Raw genomic sequence first — 23518 nt, 5'->3', positions numbered from 1 at the left:
TTTTTTGGTAAATATATACTTTTGATTAATATGATTTAAACACATTTTATTTTATAAAACATACATTTGGAGAAAAAGTATTCAAACATAAACTACGCTACAGAAAGCTCATTTTTAAATTAACCATGTATTGTTAAAATGAAATTTAGTAAAATTTATGCTTGCAAACTAATACAAACAACAAGAAAATAAGTGTCCTACAAGCGCAACTCAATTGATAGATATAAGAACGTTGATATGCAAGAGTTAATATTCAAACTTAGATTCTCCACTTCTCCATTTAAAGTACGAGTCTAGCCATGAATGGCTATTTACAAAAATAATAATAACAGGAAAACATGTAAGTTAGTTATTTTCATTTTTTGTTAGAAACCATTTGTTTTAAGTAAAAAATTTGGGTTTTTTTCATTTAAAATCACTTTGTTGAAAAAAGTCAATAGAAAGTTACAACCCAATTGAAGATGACATATGAAAACAATTAAACAACTTTCCGACCCACCCGAAACAATAACCCGGATCCGTAAGTCCCAAGACAGTACAACCGGGTTTACGGATCCGATCCGAAAGAATAATCTGGATTCGAAGATCCGAAACTCCATCTTCAAGTTTTTTTGTCTCTCTCTCTCATTTTAGAGAGAGAGAGAGAGAGAGAGAGAGATTAGAAGAAGAATGACAGTAGCAGCAGGAATCGGGTACGCGCTGATAGCATTAGGACCATCTCTCTCCATCTTCGTTTCCGTCATTTCCAAAAAACCATTCTTAATTCTCACTCTTCTCGCTAGGTACCTTTATTCATTCATTAATTACTCTCAATTTTGTTAATTTAGGGTTTTATAATTAATTAATTAATTACTCCAATTCATGCTTTTTCTGATTACAACAATTTGCAGTACACTATTATGGCTTATAAGCTTAATTGCGTTGTCTGGTATATGGAGAGCTTTTCTTCCATTCAATTCAACTTCTGTATGGCCTTATGCAATACTCATTCTCTCTTCTGTTGCTTTTCAAGAAGCCCTTAGACTTTTCTTCTGGAAAATATTCAAGTAAGCTTTCCAACTCTACTTTTTACCTATGATACACTCACACAAACACTGACACGTAGACATCAGTAATAATTTGAGAAAATGTAACCACATATATTGGTATCGTGCGTGTTAGTGTTGGAACACTGAACACGTTTTCAATCTGAAGTATCCGTGTTGCATAGCTTTTTTTAAGTAATTCTTATTAATATTGGATTAGATGTATTTAGAAACTACTTTACTATATAGTCATTGAGGCTGGCCTAGTGGAAGCATGCTTCGTTTGCAAGTGACGAGAATATATAAAGAATAAGTACTCTTTAGGGCCCGACCTTAGCTCAGTCAGTAGAGCGGAGGAGTGTAATGGGTTAATAACCTGATAGATATCCTTAAGTCACTGGTTCAATTCCGGTAGGTCAGATGTCTTTTTTAGCGAAAGTACCGCTCAAATTGAAGGGAAAATTTTATTGGGCAACAGTAAGACTACTGGCGATGTTGTACGAGACACAGTGTTGGGTGGTAAAGAACCAGCAAGAAAGAAATTAAGTGTAGCAGAGATGATAGAAGCTAAGACTTAGGTGGTTTGAGCATGTAGAGAGAAGACCTGTGAATGCTGTTGTAAGGATAGTAGATCACATGGAGGGGACGCAAATCACCAGAGGTAGGGGAAGACCTAGAAAACTATCAAGAAGGATCTAGAGATCAATGAGTTGGAGAAAGATATGGTTTTTGATAGAACACTATGGCATCGTTTGATTCATGTAGTTGACCCCACTGAGTGGGATAAATCTTGGTCGTTGTTGTTGTTGTTGTTGTTGTTGTTGTAAACACATTTTAGAGGGAGGTTTTTAGGTTTGACAATTGTGAAAAATATATGCCTTGGGGAGAGGTTGTATACTCATTGTTTTATTGGCCTTGGACGGAAACTATTTTACAATCTGATAAGGAAATCTGTGACTATTTTGATGGAAACTGCTTTGTAATATTATGGTGATGTTTCTTATGCTGGTTCTATTACAGATTAATGTTTTATTTTCGGGTTGGTATTGTGTAGGAGATTAGAAGATATGTTAGATGCTTTTGCTGATAGAGTATCAAAGCCACATCTTTTCCTGACAGATAAGATGCTGATTGCTCTCGGTAAGAAAAATTGAGACGTTCCGGCCTGTTTTCCAATTCTTAAATTTTACAGTTATTTGTCAAGTGTTTGTTTGATCGGATTTGAATAAGTTTATTATTAGCTATACAATCTTCCATATTATCTTCCCTTTTCTTTTGCCATTTAACCAGATCCTTGATTGAATCTAATTCCATTATAAAATGAATCCCTTGTTGTGATGCTATTGAGAAAAGATACTATTTATTGGAATGTTATCTGTATATCATAAATAATAACCTGTATTTATGAATTGTCTTTTCCATTTTTTTCACAGCTGGTGGTTTGGGTCATGGTGTGGCCCATGCCGTGTTCTTCTGTATCAGCCTATTAACTCCTGCATTTGGTCCAGCTACATATTTTGTTGATAAGTGTTCAAAGATTCCATTTTTCCTTCTTTCTGGTGAGAGTTTCTCCACCCCTAGTTCTCATATGCATGGGATTCTGCAGTTTCAAACTTGGAATTTTTAGTACCCGAGGCTTAACTGTATATTTATTTCATTAATGTGAATCTATAGAGATGGATTGGAGTTGGTTTAAGAGTATCTTGAAGTGGACTTTTCTATTAAGCCCCAGTTTTTAGTGCATAAACAACAGCGACTTGGATTTTTGAATTTACATAAGAAGTCATGTTTTTAATATTTAATGTTTTTCCTCCAAATTGTTCACTGTTTTTTATATGATTGCAGCGGTTATCGCTCTTGCATTTGTCACCATCCACACCTTTTCGATGGTCATTGCATTTAATGGGTATGCAGAGGGGAACAAAGTGGATCGTTATTTTGTTCCCATTGTTCACGTTGTTGCAGGAATGCTGGTAAAAATTCACACTTTGTATATGCATATTTCTACCCTATTATACATACTCTGTCGCTGTGTTGCCAAAATCACATTAGCTTCTATTATGCAGCTAGTTGTTACAAATTGATATATTTACAACATAGGGACAGTGCCTAACCAATGATGCAAAGTTATACCATATCCTTTGTTGTGCAACTAATGAACTCTTGAAAGCAAATAACTTGCTCAAAATATCAATTGTGTCCAGTTTGTTTTATGACATAGTTTACATTATCATTTTTGAGCTTGTTATTTGGGTTACCTGAAAATTTAGAACCTACATCATCCCTTGTGAATATTGAAAGTCACATGAGTAAGGTTAGAAATAACTAGAACTGTGACGTGGAAGAAATTTGTTTTGTACTTCAGCATACGTGAAATGAATGACTTAAAATATCATAATTTCTTATTTACAATTTAAAAGAAAAACAGAAATACTTTATGGCCTTACTAACGAAGCTGCAAAGCCGCTGCTATGTTGCCTTTGTTTTTGTTTGCTACCACCCTTCAGTTTCCTTGGCATTGCTTTAACTTTGTGTAGCCAACTTGCCACATACTTTTTGTTGTAAGATGGTGTTATGGTTTGTTTGGCCGGGCCACCGTACAACAGTTTTCTTACATTATGAAAGGCATGTGGCAAACTAAAATAAAAACAACATAAAAAACACAGCTCAGTAAAGTCAGAGTAGTACAACCTTTGTTAGTTTGCAGATTTGAAAAGTTGGCAACATGATTAACACAATTACTTTGGGATGTAGGAATAGGTACTAAATATATTATTCACTGTCTTAACTAAACCATGCATTTACCATAGGAAAACCTTTTATCTAGGTGATTGCCTATAGCTAGTCAAGCTTGAATAGCCTGCAAATGATTTGATTTTCTGTACACTGCAATTTGTCATATTGATAATGTAGTATCCTTCCTCTGGTGCCTATCTACTTGAATTTGGTCGAAAACAGTGAAACTACAACGGAAATGGACACCTTGGAGGCCTACTTAGAGACATTATTATTGAGTAGGAACTTTAATATGATGTGTCATAAAAAAAAAGGAACATAAATATGATTTCCTTGTGCTTTGATTTTTCCCTTCCAATTAATGGTCAAAATTATATTGGTTGACTTGCTGTTTCCTTATTCAGACAATGGTTAATTTGGCACCTGGGGGTTGCGCTGTTGGCATTCCTCTCCTTTATTTCACTGCAATCTTGACATTAATTCATTGTGGGAGGATGGTTTGGAGAAGATTGACAGAAAACCCAATCAGACCAAGTCACTCGTAGTAAGTGATAATCTTGTGTAAAGTTCTTGTTAATGATTACTTCCTGTCCTCACCATTCCGGTTAGAATACATAAAAATACCAGTAGTTTGTATTGCATGGAAAATGTTTCCTTGATGTTATGCTCCTGTTTCTGATTTAAATGGGCAGGGTTAGTATGGGGCATCAAATCAACTTCATATTGTATTGCTAGATTCATTTATCATCACTGGGATCAGGTTTACTAAATAATGAAGTCTCTGTTTGCAGAAGCAGGTTTATAAAAGTCTTGGAATGGTGAGAGAAGCTGAAATCTTCAGACATTTTATGTCCAGCAAAACTAAAAAGGTAATTAGATTAGTGAAGAGATTAATGTTAACGCCTCACATGTTGAAATTTCACTTTACGTCGATGTAGTACCTTCGAATTTTAAAATATATACTCTGTTAAATTGGTGTATTGTAATAAGTGTATATATATGTGTGCTTTCACCTTGAAATGAAACCATCTTTTAAGTAGCACAATGTCTGCAAAATTAACTTTGTTATTTAAGTTGCACATTCATGTCTATACAAAAGCTTCTCAAAGGTACTCATTGGACAATAAATAAAGTGTGCAAACACCAAGATGAATTATGAAAGATATTGCATTAACAAAAGATTGGGAAAATAATTGATCAAAATGAGAATATCATCTCATAGATAACATTATCAATTCTGATGAAAAAAATGTTCTCATGATGCACATTTTCATTTCACTCTTAAATATTTCTACCAGTTTAACAAATATCAAAAATTATATTTGACGAAGAAATAAATTCCAGATTGAATTATTCATCAAGTCATTTATTTGTGAGAATGATTGGAAAATAATTCAAAAGAACATTCTCATATCCCGAAACATGAAGTTTCTGTCATAAAGAAATTAGAATGATCCTAGAAGCTTCCAACACTATTCAAGTTTCTTTTGGATTAAAGTGAAATAATGATGACTTTCACCAAACAAGTCTGTAGATAAGTAAAATGAAATTACAAGTTACATGTAGAATCAACGAATAGGACCAATTACATATAGATAATATAGTTACATACAATTTCAAATGGTATACTTTTTATATTCAAACAATGAAATAATTAATTGAAATAATATTTTTTACAACTATGGTATTTATAAAAGAATTTTGTAGCATTATTAAATGGAATCTATGTAAACTTTTTTGTTCTCTGATGTGAGAAAATTCTTGAACCACAATCCTGAGAGCTTTTGATATCTTTTCAAACCATTTTTGTAATCCACAAAGGTCATTCCAAATCTCACAGTATAACCCTTGTGCCATTCAAAATTGTCCAACAAAGACCATGCAAAGTATCCCTTTACATTTACACCAGCCCTGTATTTACATTAAAAGAAAGAAAATAGTTTAGCTAAATTCCATGAAAGAAAGTGAAATAGACTGATCTTTAGATATATCAAAAATTTACTCACTTGATTGCCTCATTAAGATAGAATAAATGACGATAATGATAATCAACTCTATAAGTATCCATAAGTGATTCCTCAAGTGATAATGATGGATCATCGTACTCATTAATACCTACACACATTATGAAAAAGTTGAGTTATATTCATGAGTAATAAAATAAAAAATCTCATATAGAAATTTATATTATCTAAATTAAATAGTTTTTAACTATAACTTTATCTATTTAAAGAAGAAAAACCATGATATGAAAGTGATTTGCTTACCATTTTCAGTAATATAAATTAAAGGGTTGTTGTATTTTTCTTTAACTTGTATCAGAAAGTCTCGAATTGCTCTTGGATAAACATACAACCAATTTGAAGCAACCTGGAAATAAAATAACCAAATTCATTAATTACTGATTTAGACAAAACAAAATAACAGGTAAGTAGTTAGAAATTTTGAGGGTTGAACACTTACATTTAGACCAATGGTTTTTCCATCACGTTCGACTGCAATCACACACACAAAAAATGCACACCATTAATTTAAATTTATAATATACTATAACTTAAATAATCAATAGATATAAAGTAGGCCAAATAGGTGCTTACATGAAAAACGAGAAAGTGAATCTGTTAGGTAACTAGGTTTGCCATTGCTTAATTGAGGTGCATCAGAAGCATAGCAAGAAGAGTAGTAATTTATGCCAATAAAATCAAATGAACCACTCACTAGCCTAGATTGCTCTTTTGTAAACTTTGGTAACCTTGTTCTTACTAAGGCTCTCATTGTTTTTGGATAATCTCCATTGGCCAAGGGATCCATAAACCTATAATTAAACAAAGAAATGGAATAAGTTATCATATGTATATGCTTGTGTTCATTTGAATAATATAATTATATAAGCTTTATCTATCTTTGTAATGAACTTACCATCCAAACATAAAGTCTGTAGCACGTTCAGCAGCCTTTATATCAAGTTTGTTATCTGAGAGTGGCACAAAATAGTTAATAACCAATGTTATACCTATCACACCCTTTTGAGACACTTGATACTTGGTCTTGTACAAATTAACAACTGCTGCATGAGCTAGAAGTTGATAATGTGCAACTAAATATGGTTCGGTTCCAGAATCACCACCGGTGCAATTTGGATTCAACCAAGAAGAACATCGACCTGGTGCCATTTCACCATTTGCATACCCATCTTGACTGTAAGTCCATGGCTCATTCAAAGTTATCCAATGTTTTACCCTATCTCCAAATGTTTTGAAGCAAAGTTCCGCATAGTCTTGAAAGTCTTTTCTGTAGTTGAAGATATATAATGATGAATGAGAAACATTTTCATAACCATTTAAAGTAATTAAGTGAAAAATTTGAAATCACTCACATGATGAGAGGGCTTAAGAATCCGCCGTATTCATCTTCTAGAGATTGAGGAAGATCCCAATGAAAAAGAGTTACAAATGGTTGTAATCCATTTGCCACCAATTCATTGATGAGGTTGTTGTAATAGTCGATTCCTTCTTGATTAATTCCTCCACTTAGTTTCCCATCTGGGAGTATTCTAGACCAAGAAATGGAAAATCTATATGCATCCAAGTTCATATCCTTCATGATACCAACATCTTCCTTATAGCGATGATACGAGTCAACCGCAACGTCTCCATTGTTTCCATCACTGATTTTTTGAGGATATCTATGAGTGAAAGTATCCCATATACTTGGTCCTCTTCCACCTTCACTTGCTGCACCTTCATATTGATATGCAGAAGATGCTGTGCCAAATATGAAGCCTTCTGGGAAATCATTCCTATTCAATGAACCTATTTGCAGTGGTGCAGCGTTAATTATTTCTTGACCTTCTGTTAAAGTAATAATGAATGTTGAAACTATAGACAACAAGAGAGAAAATAGGAAATATCTCATGCTTAATGAATTTGTTTCAGTGAATTAATTGATGATGATGACAAAAACAAGGGTGCGGTTTTATGTAAGAATGAAAGAAAGAAAGAAAGAATGAATGAAATGAATGGATTTGTTGTGGATTATGCAAGCGTGCGGTTTCTATTTATATACGAAAAAAAAAGAAGGTTGGTGGGTGGGTTCAGTGAAACTACCTTAAAAGTTTTTTGTAGTCAAAATTTAATGGCCAGTCAATGTGACGGCTCCTTCATGTATGACTGAGTCACTAACCAATTAGCCCTAGCTAGCTAGACTAGACTCCATTCAATTATTTCATGTGTTGTGCTTAATGAATCCAACAATATATTAAAATAATTGATTTCTTATTATATTCAAATAATCAAGACGTCTTAGGAACTGAAATAGATCCATTTTAAAATGTTAATACTTGAGAGGTGTCATGCATATACGTATTGAATTGTTGAGTGGTGATAATAAATCATTCAAGAAGTACGTATTGAATTGAATCACGCAATTACTAATACGATGAATTATGTTTCCAACATAATTCATTTTTTTTTGAAGGAGCATAATTCATTATTTTTGTAATTAATTGTATTTGGACAATAACATTGGACAGTAACATGATGGAATCTATTGAGATAGAAAAAGACAGGAATAGTTCACCAAAAAAAAAAAAAAAAAAGAAAGAAAAAGACAGGAATAAAGATAACGGGTTGGGATATTTTGTCAACAAGATATTGGGACATTAATAACACACAAAACAAACAGATGTTGGTTGTACTCAACTCCTTCAATGTACTTCATTCAATGTTCCACTCAAATTGGACTCGTACGCACACTAACTATAATTTTGACTTTTAATAGAATTACTTTAACAACTCTTTTTGAAAAATGCTACACCCTCAGTCCTAAAATAATCCATTTCAATGCAATGTTAAAAGAATAATACTCCATCCGTTTCAAAATGAGTGTCGCTTTAGCCAATTGCACACAGATTAAGGAATAGAATAAAGTAGTCAAATGTCATAACAATTTTACCGAAAGTGACATTCATTTTGGCTAAAGCGACACTCATTTTGAAACGGAGGGAGTAGTGTTTTACGTAATATAGACCATTTCTGGTTTATCCTATGTTTTTTTTTTTTTTTTAAAATTCCATCATTGCAAAATAAAGATTCATCAGAAATAGACCCTGACCATCTGACTCATTAGATTCGCTGATGTGGCGCTGGCATATATATTTAACTTAATTTTTCATATTTTTTTTTTTCATTTGGCCACAAGTGTAATTGTCTGACACATCATTAATTAATTTAAAAAAAGAAAAAACCCCAAAATTCATGAAATTTAAAATTAAATATGAAAGGTGTTGTTCTCATTTTCACTCCTATCATTTCAAACTCATCTCAAACCCTAATTTTTCAAACTGAATCCCAGAAATTCGAATTTGTAAGATTCAGCGGCGAAGCTCGCATAAAATTTATGCAGGGGCCAACTATAAAGAAGAATTTTTTTTTGAAAACAAACATATTAAATTTAAGGATAAAATATATTTTTAGTCTCATAAATTATCATTTATGAGATTTAATCCTTAAAAAAAAATTCAATTTTTGTCTCAGTTTTTTAAAATTTTACAAAAAAAAAAAAGTGTTTTTAGTCTTGAATTTAATCTCTAACAAAAAATTAAGGACTAAAATTAACAAATCTTACAACTTAACATAAAAATCGCTATTTTAAAATGTTGGGCAAAATGCATTTGAAGAACTCAATTTCATCAATAATTCTTTTTCTTGTCAAAAAAATCAATAATTGTCTTTTTAATAATGGATTTATAATGTCTTTTCTAATGTAAATACATAGGTTATTTGCAAGAAACTCATTGTCCATTTAATTTGTCTATGACTATTGTCTTGATAATTTTTTGTTTCTCTATTGTTGTTATTGAGACCGAAAGTATCAAACTAATACAAATAAATCTATCAATCTTGTAGTAATTTTTTTTACTTTATTATTTATGCTAATTTTTGCAACTAAACTTATTTGGGGTAGCTCAATGTTTATTATTTGGGGTAGCCGGATATAAATACACACCGACTAATTCAAGAATAATATTTTTTTTGGGGTAGCCAAGGCTACCCCTCCCACATGAAGGGCTACGCCCCTGGTAAGATTGGAAGAACACGGTGAAATGGGTTGCGAAGAAGAAAAAGGGTCAAGGAGGAAGAATGACGACGGTGAAGAACAACGGTGACGAAGGAAAGAAGATGAAAGGGTTTTAGAACAAAGAAGATGGAACTGAGTATCAATGGTGGGATGACATTTATCAAGTTTAACTCTAGAAGTAGATATTCTATTCATTGAGTAGTTTAAAAAAAAAATTAAATCTGTTAATTTCATCCGCATGTGCATCTATTAATCTATGAATATTTAAAATATAGTATATTTTATTATATTCGTCTCATACCAATATATGGTGAATTTTGTTAGTTGATTGATACCATACATGCAGAATTTTGATCACACTTAATTACTATATATTTAACCTGGGCAACGCCAGGAAAATATACTAGATTTATAAAAAGAATAAATATTCTTTTTAAAAATAATGTTATATTTTGTTCCTTATAAAAAAAATATTCTTTTTTTCGTTAGTTTTTTTTAGGGATCTTTTTTTTTTTTTCGTTAGACTTATATCCTAGAAAAATGAATACTTTTGGTGAAAATTCTTATTTTGAGCTATAGATCTAAAAAGTAGGAACATATTGTTGATGTGAGCCTATATTACAGGAAAGTTTAAAGATACAATCCTCGTACATATATATCCACGAACAAAATATTTTGTTTTTTTTAGGAAAAAGTTTGTTATTTCACCTGGGATACAAGTTATAAGATATAACTTGCATTACAAGTAACTTGCATAGCAAGTGTTGTAGCTATAAATAGTTGAGCCTTATGTGTATTTGTATTAGTTACTTATGAAATATGAAAAATAGAGAAGAAGGAGAGAAGAAGTATACATGACACGCTTCCTGTTCAACAACAAAGTGAGAAGTGTGTCGTGTATACTTTTTCTCTTCTTCTTTTTCTTTTCCTCTATGTCTTAGGCAGTTTGATGGAAACACGCTAAAGTTAGTTTTGCCTTAGGTAATTTTATTTGACAGCTTTTATTTTTTGTTTATAATTTGACAGTTTGATATAGTAGATTTCATTCATTCAATTTTATGTGCTTCGTTTTTGCATCTAGGAAAGCCACTACACCACCAGCACACGACCAATCCTAGAAAGCACAACAAACAGCCCCAAACGAGAAGGCTAAGATTTGAGGCAATGAGTAATTCAAAGCTGTTTGATTGGTTAGACAACTATCTGTTAAGTTCGTTATTTTAATTTGTGCATGGAGAAAGGTATGTACATGGTTAGGCACATCCATGCCATTGAATATTACTGTGGCTGAGGAGCATTTTGATCGGTTTAGAGTGATGTTGAAAGGTAGAGTCTCAACTAAACCCAAGAGTTTAATATGGCTTGCCACCTCATGGTGATTATGGCTGATGTGAAATGATATTCTCTTCACAAGGCATTGTAGGAGATGCGTTTGTGATATTTGACAATATTAAAATAGTGTATTGGTCGCGATATGAAAATTCACTTGGGTGACTTTGGGATTTAGCGTCTTTGATATATTTAAGGTATATATAAATGATTAAAATAAATTATTTAGATAAAAGAGAATAATTGGTTAAAAGAGATATAGGATTAAAGGCACCAAAGTTACTCATTAAATTAAATATGAATAATAATGGAATATTTATTAAACAATTTGTGTTTTTTTTAAGTTGTTAAATTAGTTTTTTTTTTTTTTTTTTGAAGTTGTTAAATTAGTTAGCATTAAATTAGTTAGCATTTCGTATTCGTGTACTTGTATCCATATTTTACTAGGTACGATGCCCATATCTATACAAGATATTGTATATTCATAGATACAAAAATCTAGAACTTATTATGTCGAGAAATGTGACGATTTTCATGATAAAAAGGATAAACATGTCATTGCAGTAAACTAATTAAATAAAGGTGATAAACATCTTTATTTTAATACTTAATTATTACAAGAACTATCAATCACACATAATGTATCAAGCCCTTTCTTTTTTTTCTTTTCAAAATTGATAGTTTAAGCTCTTGACATTTTATTTTAACATGAAAGCGAAAATCAAAACCTAAACATTAAAATGCAACGGTCTGTATAAACTCGGAATTTTTAAATTATTATTTTCTTAACGAGGGCAGTTGGGCTCAAAAGCAAGTGGCTGAGTGGCGAAGAGAATGAAGGGAACACCCTTAGATACAAATCTTCTCTTCGGCCTAAGAATAGCACCATGTATACCATCATGGAGATTTGAGGGCTTTAGGCCATGTGGTGCACTGACCAAAACAACGTTGCATTGCTTAGCAGTAGAAATGGTAATGATCTTTGGACCTACAAGAGAAAAGTGGCCGTCTTTATCGGTCTCATCCAACTTGTACTTGGTGTTGTTGCATTGGAGCTTCACAACGGCACCTTCAATTTCAAAACAAAAGATGCATAAGTTTGACATACCAATGAAAAAGGACCAACGAATAATATATATACTATTTTAAAAAATAAATAATGTATATAATTTTAAAAAATAAATACTACGTAAAATATAAAAGACAAAAACATAAATTAATGTTGTTTAAGTATAAAGCCTAGAAACAAACCAAGAAGCGGTGTAGCTTCCTTGAGGGTGTCAAGACTACTATACTTGCAAGATTTGACATAAACAACACCTCGAACAACCATGACGCTTCTAGGGACGGGAGTGGGACTCAATGGCGATGGTGAGTGAGTGGGAGGGTTGTGATGGGTTGGGGATTTTGCAGGTACAATGGTAGATTGGTGGCGAGGGGATGGAGCGGGAGATTGGTGGCGAGGGGACGGAGAAGGTGATGGTGAGCGATTGTGGTGGTGAGGGGAAGGGGAAGGAGAGGGTGATGGCGAGTGATGGTGGTGGTGAGGAGAATGAGCGGGAGATTGGTGGTGAGGGGAGGGAGCAGGAGATTGGTGGCGAGGGGATGGAGCAGGAGATTGGTGGCGAGGGGAAGGAGAAGGTGATGGTGAGTGATTGTGGTGGTGAGGGGAAGGAGAGGGTGATGGCGAGTGATGGTGGTGGTGAGGGGAGGGAGCGGGAGATTGGTGGTGAGGGGAGGGAGCGGGAGATTGTGAGTAATGGTGGGGGGAGGGAGTATGTGGTTGGTGTTGGGGGGAAGGAGGAGAGGATTGGTGGTGACGTGAGGGAGCGGGTGATGACGAGTGATAGTGGTGGTGAGGTGAGGGAGCAGGTGATTGGTGATGAGGGGAGGGAGAATGTGATGGTGAGTGAAGGTGATGGTGAGGGGAAGAGGCGGGAGATTGGTGGTGAAGGGAATGAGCATGTGATGATTTGTGAAGAGTTTCAGAATCTTTAGAAAATGCATTGAAAGGGTCAACTAAATCGATTAAGTCATTAAATGCATCAAAAGGGTCTTCAGCGAATGCACTGAAAGAGGTTAGTTGGAGTACGAGCAGCAAAAATGCTAGAGCTTTGGTCATTTTTCTATGCAAGAGACAACAACCTTGTAAGAGAGGGACAGGAGAGGAAGTGATGTTGGTGATGTGAGAGTGAGTGTGAAAGTTTATTTATTTATAGGAGCTAATGCCCATAATCACTCCTAAATTTATTCATGTGGTAGTAAACTAATTTTAGTAAAATAAATGTCCTTTCTTTATTTGCTTTTTAGTTAATGCCCACATTCATTGAGTTGTAATTATATTTAAGGGGCAAATAAAATTGTTTCTTTATTTATATGTTTTACTGCAAGATATAAGTAGCAATTTGGCAAAGGAATGCAAAAATGTGGGGAAATTTAAATTTGAAATGTGGGAAAGACTAATTACCGACTGTATTCACCCAAAAAAAATGGGACGCTTGAAAGAGGCCGCACATCCGGTTTTAATTAAAATAGGCTTTTATACGTGTTTAGTCCCTACAAATATGGGTCATTTAAAAATTGGTTTATGTATTCCTTAATCTTGGCATTTTGCCCTGCCAAAATTTAACTTAAAATTTCGTCCCTCTCCCTACTTAATCACTAATTACAGGGGTATTTTTGTAATTTCATGCTTGTAATTACAGTGACGTGGCAGTAATTAACTGGGCTGAGGGACCAATTTTTAAGTGATTAAATTTTGGCAGGACAAAATGTCAGGATTAAGGAATACAGAGACCATTTTTTATATGACCCCTATTGTAGGGATTAATCACATATAAAAGCCATCAAAATATTAACATTATTATTAATATTGATTAATGACATTCCAAAAACAAAAGAGCATTGCTACGCAGTGCAAAATTATTCATTAGTAGTGTGGTAATATAGAAATAGAATGAGGGAAAAATTTAAAATCTCAAACAACCGTTAATATTTACGTGCTTTGTCATTTTTCGTTTAAGTATGTCTTGTACTATGCGACAATTTCCATTTGAAAATTGAAAAAGGAAAGCGACGATAAGTGCAAAGGAAAATTCGTTAAACCACCACGATGTGTGTACTCCGCTGAATCCAACTATATACTATATTTTTATTCATTATTAATTGTCGCAAAAAATAAAGTCACATCCTGGTTCGTTGAATTGAACAAACGATTCTTCTACTACTCCCTCCGTTTCAAAATACATGTCCAAGTCAACTACTTCGCATATGCCAATGCACGATTTTGACCGTTAATATCTTTAATTATCTAAAGTAAAAAATTATAAAAATTTAAAATTTTGAAAATATTTTTCGAGACAAATCAAACAACATCTTACATGCTAATATTTATATTTATACATTAGTTGAAAAGTATGGTCAAAGTAAGTCAAGTGAATAGTGCACATTACAAAAATTGGACATGTATTTTGAAACGGAGGAAGTATATAACAAGGCCCTTGAATAATAAATAAATGAATTGTTATTGATTATAAGTAAACAAACTGTTTTTATTTTTTGGTAGGTAGACAAAATAGCAAATTCATCATAAACTCTCAATCTCACACACAAAGTGGAGGTGCTGGGGTTCGAACCTCAATCATGACGTCCGACCTAACAATTTCGACATTTTTATCCGTTGAGATGGGGCTTATGAGACAATGAACTGTTTTTTTATTAGTTATTTTCTATATTTAAAAAATTATAACAATTAAGTATTATTTATCAAAAGCGTCGATAAAATAAAATATATTTTTTTCTAAACCAAGATTGTTGTCCATTTATTTTTGAATCCGGATTCTTGGTTCCTTGCGTTTATGCTTTATTACTCGCTCTGTCCCATAATGAGTAACTCGATTTAACTATGTGCATTATTCGTATAATCATTGACTATATTTTTTGTTAATATATAACGACAAATGTTAATATATAAGATATTGTCTAAATTATTTCGATGAATATTTTTGAAATATCAAAATTTTGTAATTTTATTTTTACTAATAGATAATTAAATATATTAAAGGTTAAAAATGTACATTGACACTTAAACAACTAACTAAATCACTCATCGTGGGTCGGATAAAGTATAATGTTAGTCCTCATTTAAAATTTCAACCCAAAAAATTATGATATTTTGCAACAATTTCGAGACTCAAGAGAAAATACAAAAAATATCGTTATGTGACCATAAATTGCCACTTTTTGGTCCAAAAGTCACCATTTACTATATGGTAAAAAATTAGGTACGACAAAAAATACAATAATGCAAAAACTTTTTGTTTTTGTTTTTAGGTACTTTTTTTTTTGTTTTTAGGGAAATAATGTGAAAACTTGAGAACCTAAAAAAAACCTAATGATTCTTTAAAGCTTTCCTAAAAAAAAAAAATCTTTATAGCTGTAAGTGTCATCACGTAAACTTTTTTTTTCTTCTTCAGTGACGCTCGTGGGGTTTGTAATACCTTAAATGGATGATTCTTGATAGAATCACATACGCTTTTTTGTTATTATTGTTAAATGGAAATTTAATCATTTTAAAATTTTATGATTTTCAATTGTGTGTGAGAACGAGATTGATCTTATATGATTCAAGTATAAAAATATGATACAGAGGGTGGTGTGTCCCGATTTATGGTAAACCTAAAATAGAAATATTTTTCTTTTGAGAGGAAAATTAAATTTATTTCTACTCATAAAAAAAATTATATTTAAAAAAAATAGAATCAATGAGGTTATCGTATTTTATTTTTTACCAAAACTTTTTATACTTTTTTTGAATAAATGTGGATCCGGTCAAAAAGGAAAGAATTGATGTGGTTAAATGGAAATTTTAAATTTAGAATAATTTTTCTGAAATTATTGAATGCATTTAATTAATATTGTTACCTATACCTTTGTTTTTTTGGTAAAGAACAGGGTCAAATGCCCAAATGAGATACCTATACTTTTTTGAAGGAAAAATGAGATACCTATACTTACTGCTAATAATAAAGGTAATATATAATTTATTTGGTATATTTTCAATATGTTTTAATTACTTTTCCAAAAAAAAATTACTTTCAACCATTTTTACATTTGTGTGTGTGTGAACAACACAATGGTACCATGAGGTTTAGTATTTTTATTGGGTATGCATCAAATTTGAATGGTTTTATCTACGAGGTATCATTACTCAACCAACTTTAGAGCACTTAAGAGTTCAAAAAAAAAAAAAAAGCAACGAATTTGCGCTATAAAGGGAGATATATGCTAAAAACTTATAATGAGATGTGATAATATAAATATCAATAGTATATATATAAAGTAAGGTTTTTTATGCCACGTGTCACTTTCACATTCATTCTCAATATTTTTATTATTTTTTCTATTTTTAAAAACCAATATTTTATTTAACATAAATATCTCAACAAACTTTTGATCTTATATGCACTCAGTATTTTTTTTTTAATTTTTATTGAATTTCTAATATTTTATGTAGCAGAAATATCTCAAGAAACTACACATAATATTTTCAACAAAGTTTACATATACGATCTTATTTTATGATTACAAGACTCCAATTTGTTTATTTGTTCTTAGGAAAAGAAGCTTCAATTAGTTATTACTAATCTTTTAGCACTATATCATTCAATTAGTTGTTATGTTTGAGGAAAAAAAAGGTTCGATTAGTTTTTTTTTTTATAAAAAATGTTATCTTTTACCAGCATATTGTAATGCAAATGTTAACTATAAATAAATAAATTTTCGTTAATCACATATTTACATATTTTGAGCACAAGTAGAATCCCCAAACCTTCTTTTCATCTAACATTTTTCCTTCTTCAGGTTTGCCAAACACCAATTTTATTATTTCTCATACATATACTTTGATATATATATAGTCAGGATCCGTTGACACCTGGTGTCAACGGATTCGTTGACACCAAATCTAATCCGTCCATTTAATTAATCTAATGGTACACGTTTATTCCCTAAATTGCTAACATGAGGTGACTCACAGACTAGTTGCCGTAATTCATGCCCCTAATTAAACTATTAACCCCAGATTTTGTTTATGTAATTCACGCCCCTAATTAATCTATCATCCCCAGTTTTTGTATATGTTAACTGTTCAAATTTCTACTACATCTCTTTCAAATGTCTATGCACACATTCGATTCAATTACTATTACATTGGGATATACGAACCATTTTTAGATGAAGATATTGGATTATTACTATTGTCCCAAGATGGGATATAAGAACAGTAGTTATATCCAAAGACCAATACGAAACATGGGTTATACGAAATTGGGATCAAATATTGGATCAACTTGTTTATCTCTTACGTGGATCAAACAGTTCATAAAATGATTGTAGTCGCTAAATTGCAAATAAGAGAAAAGAAGAGTATTTTAATTTTGCAGACAAGAGAATATGGAGGATCATGATATGATCATGTTTCTATTTTGAGTTTTATAATCATTGAATACAATAATAGTGTGTGATCACAAGAAAGGATACACAATAAAGAGAAATATGGCACTAAAATTAGCCTTTGATTAAATAAAATAAACGGTTGAGATTTGGTGTTAACGAATCCGTTGACACCTGGTGTCAACGGATCCTCTCATATATATATATATATATATATATATATATATATATATATATATATATATATCAACAACTTTCTTCCCTTTCAATCGATTTTTCTCTCTCATACCCATGAGCCACGAAACAAACCCATGACCACATGTTTAAAGGGACCCAAAACTCTTACCACTTGGATTAATTCATTATTGATTTTGTTACACTTTTTATTCTTGCATTGGACATTCATCTCATCATTTATATTTATTTTTATGATATTATTATAATTGTAAATTTAAAAAAATTCAATCTAATATACTGACACGTGTATTCGTGCACACAAACTTATAAAACTTATTTAATATCTAACCCGGGCAACGCCGGATCTCTAAACTAGTACCGTTAAGAGCAATAGTAAGGATTTTGGATGAGCATGTGCCCGTCTTTTTGCTAGTTTATAAAATATTAGATGGAAATAGAACACCATTTATTAAAAACACGTCATCAAAATTGAACACATCAGCACTGAAATACAAGAGGGGTCATCGAACCAGAAAGGGAAAACGGAGGGGGTGCAAAATCGCTCAAAAGAACAAAGCTAGTTTATGTATTTTTTCATCAAGTAGGTTTTTTGATGATTTATTTATGAATATAGTGGAATTATTGGGATAGAAAAAGACAAGAATAAAGGTAATCAAGATATTGGGATATTAATCACACACACAAAAAGAAAAGATATTGGGATATTTGCTTGCACTCAACTCCTTCGATGTACTTCATTCTTCCACTGAAATTACTAATAAAGAAATACTAATAACTCAACTCCTTCCATGTACTTCAATTTCTTTTATATATTTAGTTTCTTTAACATGTGATCTTTAATTATAATTTTTCCTAATCTAGTGAAAAAATATAAAACGACACTAATTTTAGGAGGGAGAATATTAAAATTGTTCGTTCGATTGCTTGATTTATAATCAGGTCAATCTAAGTGAATTGAGTTGAATAAGAATACTAAATTCTAGGTCATACATCATCCCCCTTTATAATCATGTTCATCAAAGATATAGAATAGGTGAAGTATGTAAAGTACTGAGGTTCTACACATCAAGACCAATTAATTTCAATATCTCAATCATTCAAATGATTTTCACATTCACAACAATTAATTAATAAAATAAAATAAAATGAATAAATAATTAAAGTTAACATGAGCACACTATATGACGAGATCCTCACACTTTCTTCAGATGAGGCCTATTTTTCCGTTTACACTCTCAAACTGTACACAACTCAAAATATTGCAACATATTTATTTGCATGCTGCTGAAAAATTAATGGTACAGTAATCTGCATTATATCATATGGTATGTACTCAAGAACTTGGCCTACCCCCCCACATGGAATTTGAAATTCAGTTAATTTAGTTTAGTTAGTTGCTACTCCCGTAGATTTGTCTTTAAACATTCTGAAGCTTAATGCATTTAGAAATGCTTTTGAATATTGTCTAGATGCCATTTTCCAATCTCCTCCTGTCTTCATCATTGCCTTAAATTCCTCAAAACTTACTCGACCGTCCTTTAACAAAACAAAACAAAACAAAACATTATAACCGACTTCTAACTAATATAACCGATTTATATCCGACATCTTACATATATCTTACCTTATCCAAGTCGACATCGTTGAGAATGTCTCTGATCACTTGGTCATCGGTCGAACCATTATCTGATAAGGCATCTTTCAACTCATCAAACTCAACATATCCACTCTTATTCTTGTCAAAGAAATTGAATGCTTCTGTGAGATGCTCATCATTTCCAAGCCTTCTCATGTGAACACTCATTGTGATGAACTCTTCACAATTCAAGGTGCCATTTCCATCAAAATCTGCCTGTTGTCATCAATTAACAACCAAGTTTATTTTTTCATTATAGTAACATTTCTCTACATAGAAAAAGTTCATGTAATTTTTTAAAGAATTTCTATATTTCTTTTGGATAATGATGGAAATCAGCCAAAACTTTCCTATGAAGGAAATTGAGTTATATTCGGTTAGTGATTAATTGTTGCAATCTATGAAGCACTGACACACCAACACTAATAATAATTCGAGGAATAAATTAATTGAGTGTAATCACATGTGTTTGTGTCATGTCAGACACGCCTTCAATCAAAAATGTCGGTGCTTGCTATCATTTTTTTAATACAAAATACACTATGATGCCGCAAGAGGCAATCTTATTTGAGGCTTAAAGCAACTAGGTGATACCTCTCTCAAGAAAGCTAAATTTTCACAATCAAATCAAAGATAGTGTTCTTTTATCATCCTATACTTGCATGCCTTTATTGTTAGTATAATTTATAACAGTTGTTTATAGTAAGGAACTTACAGCATCCATTAACATTTGAAGATCAGGATCCGGAATAACATTTCCGATCTCTGCAAAGCCATCTTTGAGCTCTTCAAATGTTAAGTGTCCATTTTTGTCTTTGTCCATCATATCAAACATTTTCCTAAACCCGTCGATTTGTTCATCTGGCAAGTTATCAGCCACCACCTAAAGAGAGAACCAATTTAATTCAGAAGTGTAAAAACATATCAATCCCTGACTTGCATATGAAAAGCGATTCGATGAAACTTACTCTAAGGACTTTCTTTTTGAATCTGTTCATCAACGAGAATTGTTTGATTCTCGACCTCACTTGGTCTCCAAGAGAAACATTTTTACCATGCTCCCTATTTTGTATCCAGGAATGATCTTCACACAGAAGAAAACATTTAATTATTAGCAGAAATTTTTCATCATGTCAATGAAATTTAATTTATCAAGTATTTACTTGCTGAATTATGGAGGAGCACCATACATACCAAGAACTTCTTGAACTGTGATTCTTGAGAATGGATTTGGATCAAGCATACGCTTCACAAGGTATTTTGCTTCCTCGGAAACCTTAGGCCAAGGATCTCTTGTGAAATCTACATTACCCCGGATAATCGCTTGTGCGATGGCTTCTTCAGTTTCTGTACTCAAAAAACACACAAACTTTATGAAAAAGGAACATTTACATGAATTTTTCTCAACACTCACGCGTACACATACATATATCTATACAAGAGAAAATATCAAACGGGACGAACCTGCCCAGAAGGGTGGAACTCCACAAAGCAAAATATAAAGAATAACTCCTGTGCTCCAGATATCGATCTCCGGTCCATAGTTACGTCTTAAAACCTCAGGAGCCATGTAATAGGGACTTCCAACGATTTCGTTGAATCTATCGCCTGTGACCACCACATTGTAATGTTCGTCATTCATTCTAATTTTACAGCGAAAAATGGACTCCTACAATGCTTGTAATCAGAAAATTGCTTTACCATTTACATAGAAAGTGGAAAGGCCAAAATCAATTGCCTTAAGTGAAGCTGCTTCACTTCCATCTGCAAATAAGAAATTTTCAGGTTTCAAGTCCCTATGTATCACACCATGCTCATGGCACACCTGCAAAATATACAACACAAAATAAGTTAAAACAAAAAAATAAGATAAAAGAAGATTATGATTTATTGTTAGATTCTAAGAGGATTAACTGAAATGGATCAACCTAAAAAGAATGAAAGAAAAATTAAAACCTACATTAGTACACTTTGAGGGATTATGGACTTCACACATTCATCAATTCAACTATTCTCTTCTCTTTGTGAAAGGTTAAGTGGTTATTTTAAATATGAAAGTGATCACAATCATCATTTTCTTTTTAAATGTCTGCAATTTTGACCGTGACATAAAAAAATGTATGTTTCTTCGACTACAAGTAACATCGTATTAGCCACATTTGGTCTTGATTCCCTAAATTCCAACACATTTTTTACTATGATTTAAAATCTTGCTTAAAACAACAATGCAAGGAAGAGTGTCTTCCTTTTGTCATTAAACACCTTTGATAATTCATTTTTTTTTTTATCAAAGCAATGACATTTGTATATATTTTGAATTAGGTGTTATTTTAGGGATGAACATCCACTTTATTGAACAAATTACATGCATATTTACCATGTCACAACCTCTTCGAAATATGTTCATGACAACAATTTGACGTCGTACGTGACATGAAATTTTAAATATTTTCGCAACTACGATACAAGTGCAATTAAGGCCGCATGAGCCGCACATAACATCTTACGGAAATCCCTAGCAGCATTACAAATTCCAAAATAAAGATAAAAATTGAATAAAAAATAAGTAAATTAATTAGGTAGAATATTAGTTCATTACCTTGCATACTTCAAGAATGGTTTTGGCAACATTAGCAGCAGCTCTTTCTGTATAATGACCTTTAGCAACAATCCTATCAAAAAGTTCACCACCTTCACACAATTCCATAACAAGATAAACAGCATCTCTATCTTCATAAGCTTCTCTAAATGCCACAATATTAGGATGTTCAGGCAAATGCCTCATAATCTGAACCTCTCTCCTCACATCTTGAATATCAATCTCCGTCCTCAGCTTCGTCTTTGCTATCTTCTTACACGCAAACGCCTCACCTGTTTTAAGTTCCACACAACGGTGTGTTACGCCGAATTCACCTCTCCCAAGCTCTTTTCCTAATTCATATTTATCAAATATGTTTCCTGGACTTGGATTCGTTACCACGTTAAGTTGACGAGATGTCACGCTTGATCTACGCCCTGTCACGCTTGATCTACGCGTTGTTGGTGTGTTAGGCTCATGGTTTTGATCATTTATTTTGTGTTTGGTGTTGATGTGATGATCCTTTGATTTCTTTCGCCCGCCATGTTTACCTTGCGTTGATACACAACTTCCCATGGATGAATACGCACCGGTTTTGGTTTAAACACAAATGTTAAAATACTTCTCAGATACGTATCTTAGAAGTATTTAAATTCAATTGAATTGGATTATATACCAATGTGTTATTGTGTATATAATCCAATGCAATGTAATTAATGCAATGTGAATTTGAGCTCAATGATGATGATAGTTATTGTTATGATTATGATGATAATGTTGGTGAGTTACCCAATCTCCATGGGAAGAATAACATAGAAGGTGTAGGGAGATTGGGAATAAACTAACTAATCTAAAAAAAAAAGTGGAGAGGGACAGAATGAGAATTAAAAGGTTGAAATCTATATTTGGTTAAGATTAGCGTGTTGTGCTGGAACATTGCAAAATCATAGTTGGTCCCGCCATTTTATGTTGTACACACATTGACACGTTCATGTTGTATCCAACAAATTTTCATACAACATATTTATAACTACCATGTTTTAAAAACATCGAATGCATTCAAAATCTATTAAAACACATAATGTTTCTCATGCATTTCAAGTAAATTATCTATAAATGAATCTATATTAAATTTTCTAAATTTTCTACTCTATAAACAAGAGACAGTATACTTTATTTAATTTTGAACATCAAGACAATAGACTTATATTTCAAAAAAAAAAAATAGACTTATGTTTTTCATAGTTTGTTTCAACTAATCTAACTAGTCTCTAGTTGATAAAAAAAAGGTATAATTTCTCGCAAGTACGTTTCAGTTGGTAGTTGCAGGGACACTTGATGTGTAGGGGCGCAGGTTCGAACTCAAGAATTCACCACGTCTTCACACTTAAGGTTGGTGGGTGATTCTTGCCACTTGGATATTTGAAAGAAGAAGAAAAAAAGTTAAAATAACTTGGAAAGCCATGGCAAGACTTGCTCAATTGA

The 23518-nt window shown here is 32.3% G+C and overlaps 4 protein-coding genes across 5 annotated transcripts; 1 reads left to right on the top strand and 3 right to left on the bottom strand.

Moving 5' to 3' along the window:
- Positions 1-597: 597 nt before the first annotated feature.
- On the top strand, positions 598-4800 carry LOC146930862 (gamma-secretase subunit APH1-like protein). 2 transcript variants are annotated; one of them, XM_085702297.1, is made up of 7 exons: positions 598-782; positions 891-1046; positions 2080-2165; positions 2459-2584; positions 2871-2998; positions 4166-4305; positions 4553-4800. In XM_085702297.1, coding segments are annotated over exons 1-7 (750 nt in total). In that variant the 5' UTR covers positions 598-669; the 3' UTR covers positions 4554-4800. The 2 variants fall into 2 exon arrangements, with proteins under 2 accessions (XP_085558423.1, XP_085558424.1); XM_085702298.1 differs by lacking the exon at positions 4553-4800 and having other exon boundaries at positions 4166-4306.
- A 474-nt stretch (positions 4801-5274) lies between these two features.
- On the bottom strand, positions 5275-7792 carry LOC146930861 (cyanogenic beta-glucosidase-like). Its single transcript, XM_085702296.1, has 7 exons — positions 7138-7792; positions 6681-7052; positions 6359-6576; positions 6225-6256; positions 6029-6131; positions 5768-5876; positions 5275-5672 (listed from the first exon to the last, which is right to left on the bottom strand). Exons 1-7 carry the CDS (start codon positions 7674-7676, stop codon positions 5474-5476), a joined length of 1572 nt encoding a protein of 523 aa, XP_085558422.1. The 5' UTR covers positions 7677-7792; the 3' UTR covers positions 5275-5473.
- A 4161-nt stretch (positions 7793-11953) lies between these two features.
- Positions 11954-13290, bottom strand: LOC146930860 (uncharacterized). Its single transcript, XM_085707611.1, has 3 exons — positions 12740-13290; positions 12420-12601; positions 11954-12237 (listed from the first exon to the last, which is right to left on the bottom strand). The coding sequence occupies exons 1-3, from the start codon at positions 13288-13290 to the stop codon at positions 11954-11956; spliced, it is 1017 nt and encodes a 338-aa protein (XP_085563737.1).
- Positions 13291-18884: 5594 nt separating this feature from the next.
- On the bottom strand, positions 18885-22895 carry CPK24 (calcium-dependent protein kinase 24). The gene is made up of 8 exons (XM_085702295.1): positions 22055-22895; positions 21157-21280; positions 20920-21063; positions 20650-20802; positions 20424-20539; positions 20171-20338; positions 19444-19671; positions 18885-19355 (listed from the first exon to the last, which is right to left on the bottom strand). The coding sequence occupies exons 1-8, from the start codon at positions 22607-22609 to the stop codon at positions 19206-19208; spliced, it is 1638 nt and encodes a 545-aa protein (XP_085558421.1). The 5' UTR covers positions 22610-22895; the 3' UTR covers positions 18885-19205.
- Between the last annotated feature and the right edge of the window lie 623 nt (positions 22896-23518).

Source organism: Medicago sativa, chromosome 4, assembly GCF_051527215.1.
Source record: "Medicago sativa cultivar Bolivia chromosome 4, Bolivia_mono, whole genome shotgun sequence".
NCBI classification, from domain to species: domain Eukaryota; kingdom Viridiplantae; phylum Streptophyta; class Magnoliopsida; order Fabales; family Fabaceae; genus Medicago; species Medicago sativa.
The sequence above is the reverse complement of the archived record's forward strand: the minus strand, read 5'-3'. Positions and strand labels throughout refer to the sequence as shown.

Coding starts and splice junctions, on each gene's coding strand:
- LOC146930862 (XM_085702297.1), top strand. CDS start 670: ATGACAGTAGCAGCAGGAATCGGGTACGCGCTGATAGCATTAGGACCA. Junction 783..890: donor ATTCTCACTCTTCTCGCTAG/GTACCTTTATTC, acceptor AACAATTTGCAG/TACACTATTATGGCTTATAA. Junction 2,166..2,458: donor TAAGATGCTGATTGCTCTCG/GTAAGAAAAATT, acceptor TTTTTTTCACAG/CTGGTGGTTTGGGTCATGGT.
- LOC146930861 (XM_085702296.1), bottom strand. CDS start 7,676: ATGAGATATTTCCTATTTTCTCTCTTGTTGTCTATAGTTTCAACATTC. Junction 6,577..6,680: donor ACAGACTTTATGTTTGGATG/GTAAGTTCATTA, acceptor GTTTAATTATAG/GTTTATGGATCCCTTGGCCA. Junction 5,877..6,028: donor AATTTATATTACTGAAAATG/GTAAGCAAATCA, acceptor TAATGTGTGTAG/GTATTAATGAGTACGATGAT.
- LOC146930860 (XM_085707611.1), bottom strand. CDS start 13,290: ATGACCAAAGCTCTAGCATTTTTGCTGCTCGTACTCCAACTAACCTCT. Junction 12,602..12,739: donor TCTCCTGCTCCCTCCCCTCA/CCACCAATCTCC, acceptor TCCATCCCCTCG/CCACCAATCTACCATTGTAC. Junction 12,238..12,419: donor GGAAGCTACACCGCTTCTTG/GTTTGTTTCTAG, acceptor TTGAAATTGAAG/GTGCCGTTGTGAAGCTCCAA.
- CPK24 (XM_085702295.1), bottom strand. CDS start 22,609: ATGGGAAGTTGTGTATCAACGCAAGGTAAACATGGCGGGCGAAAGAAA. Junction 21,064..21,156: donor TTCCACTTTCTATGTAAATG/GTAAAGCAATTT, acceptor TGGTGGTCACAG/GCGATAGATTCAACGAAATC. Junction 20,540..20,649: donor CACAGTTCAAGAAGTTCTTG/GTATGTATGGTG, acceptor TTCTGTGTGAAG/ATCATTCCTGGATACAAAAT.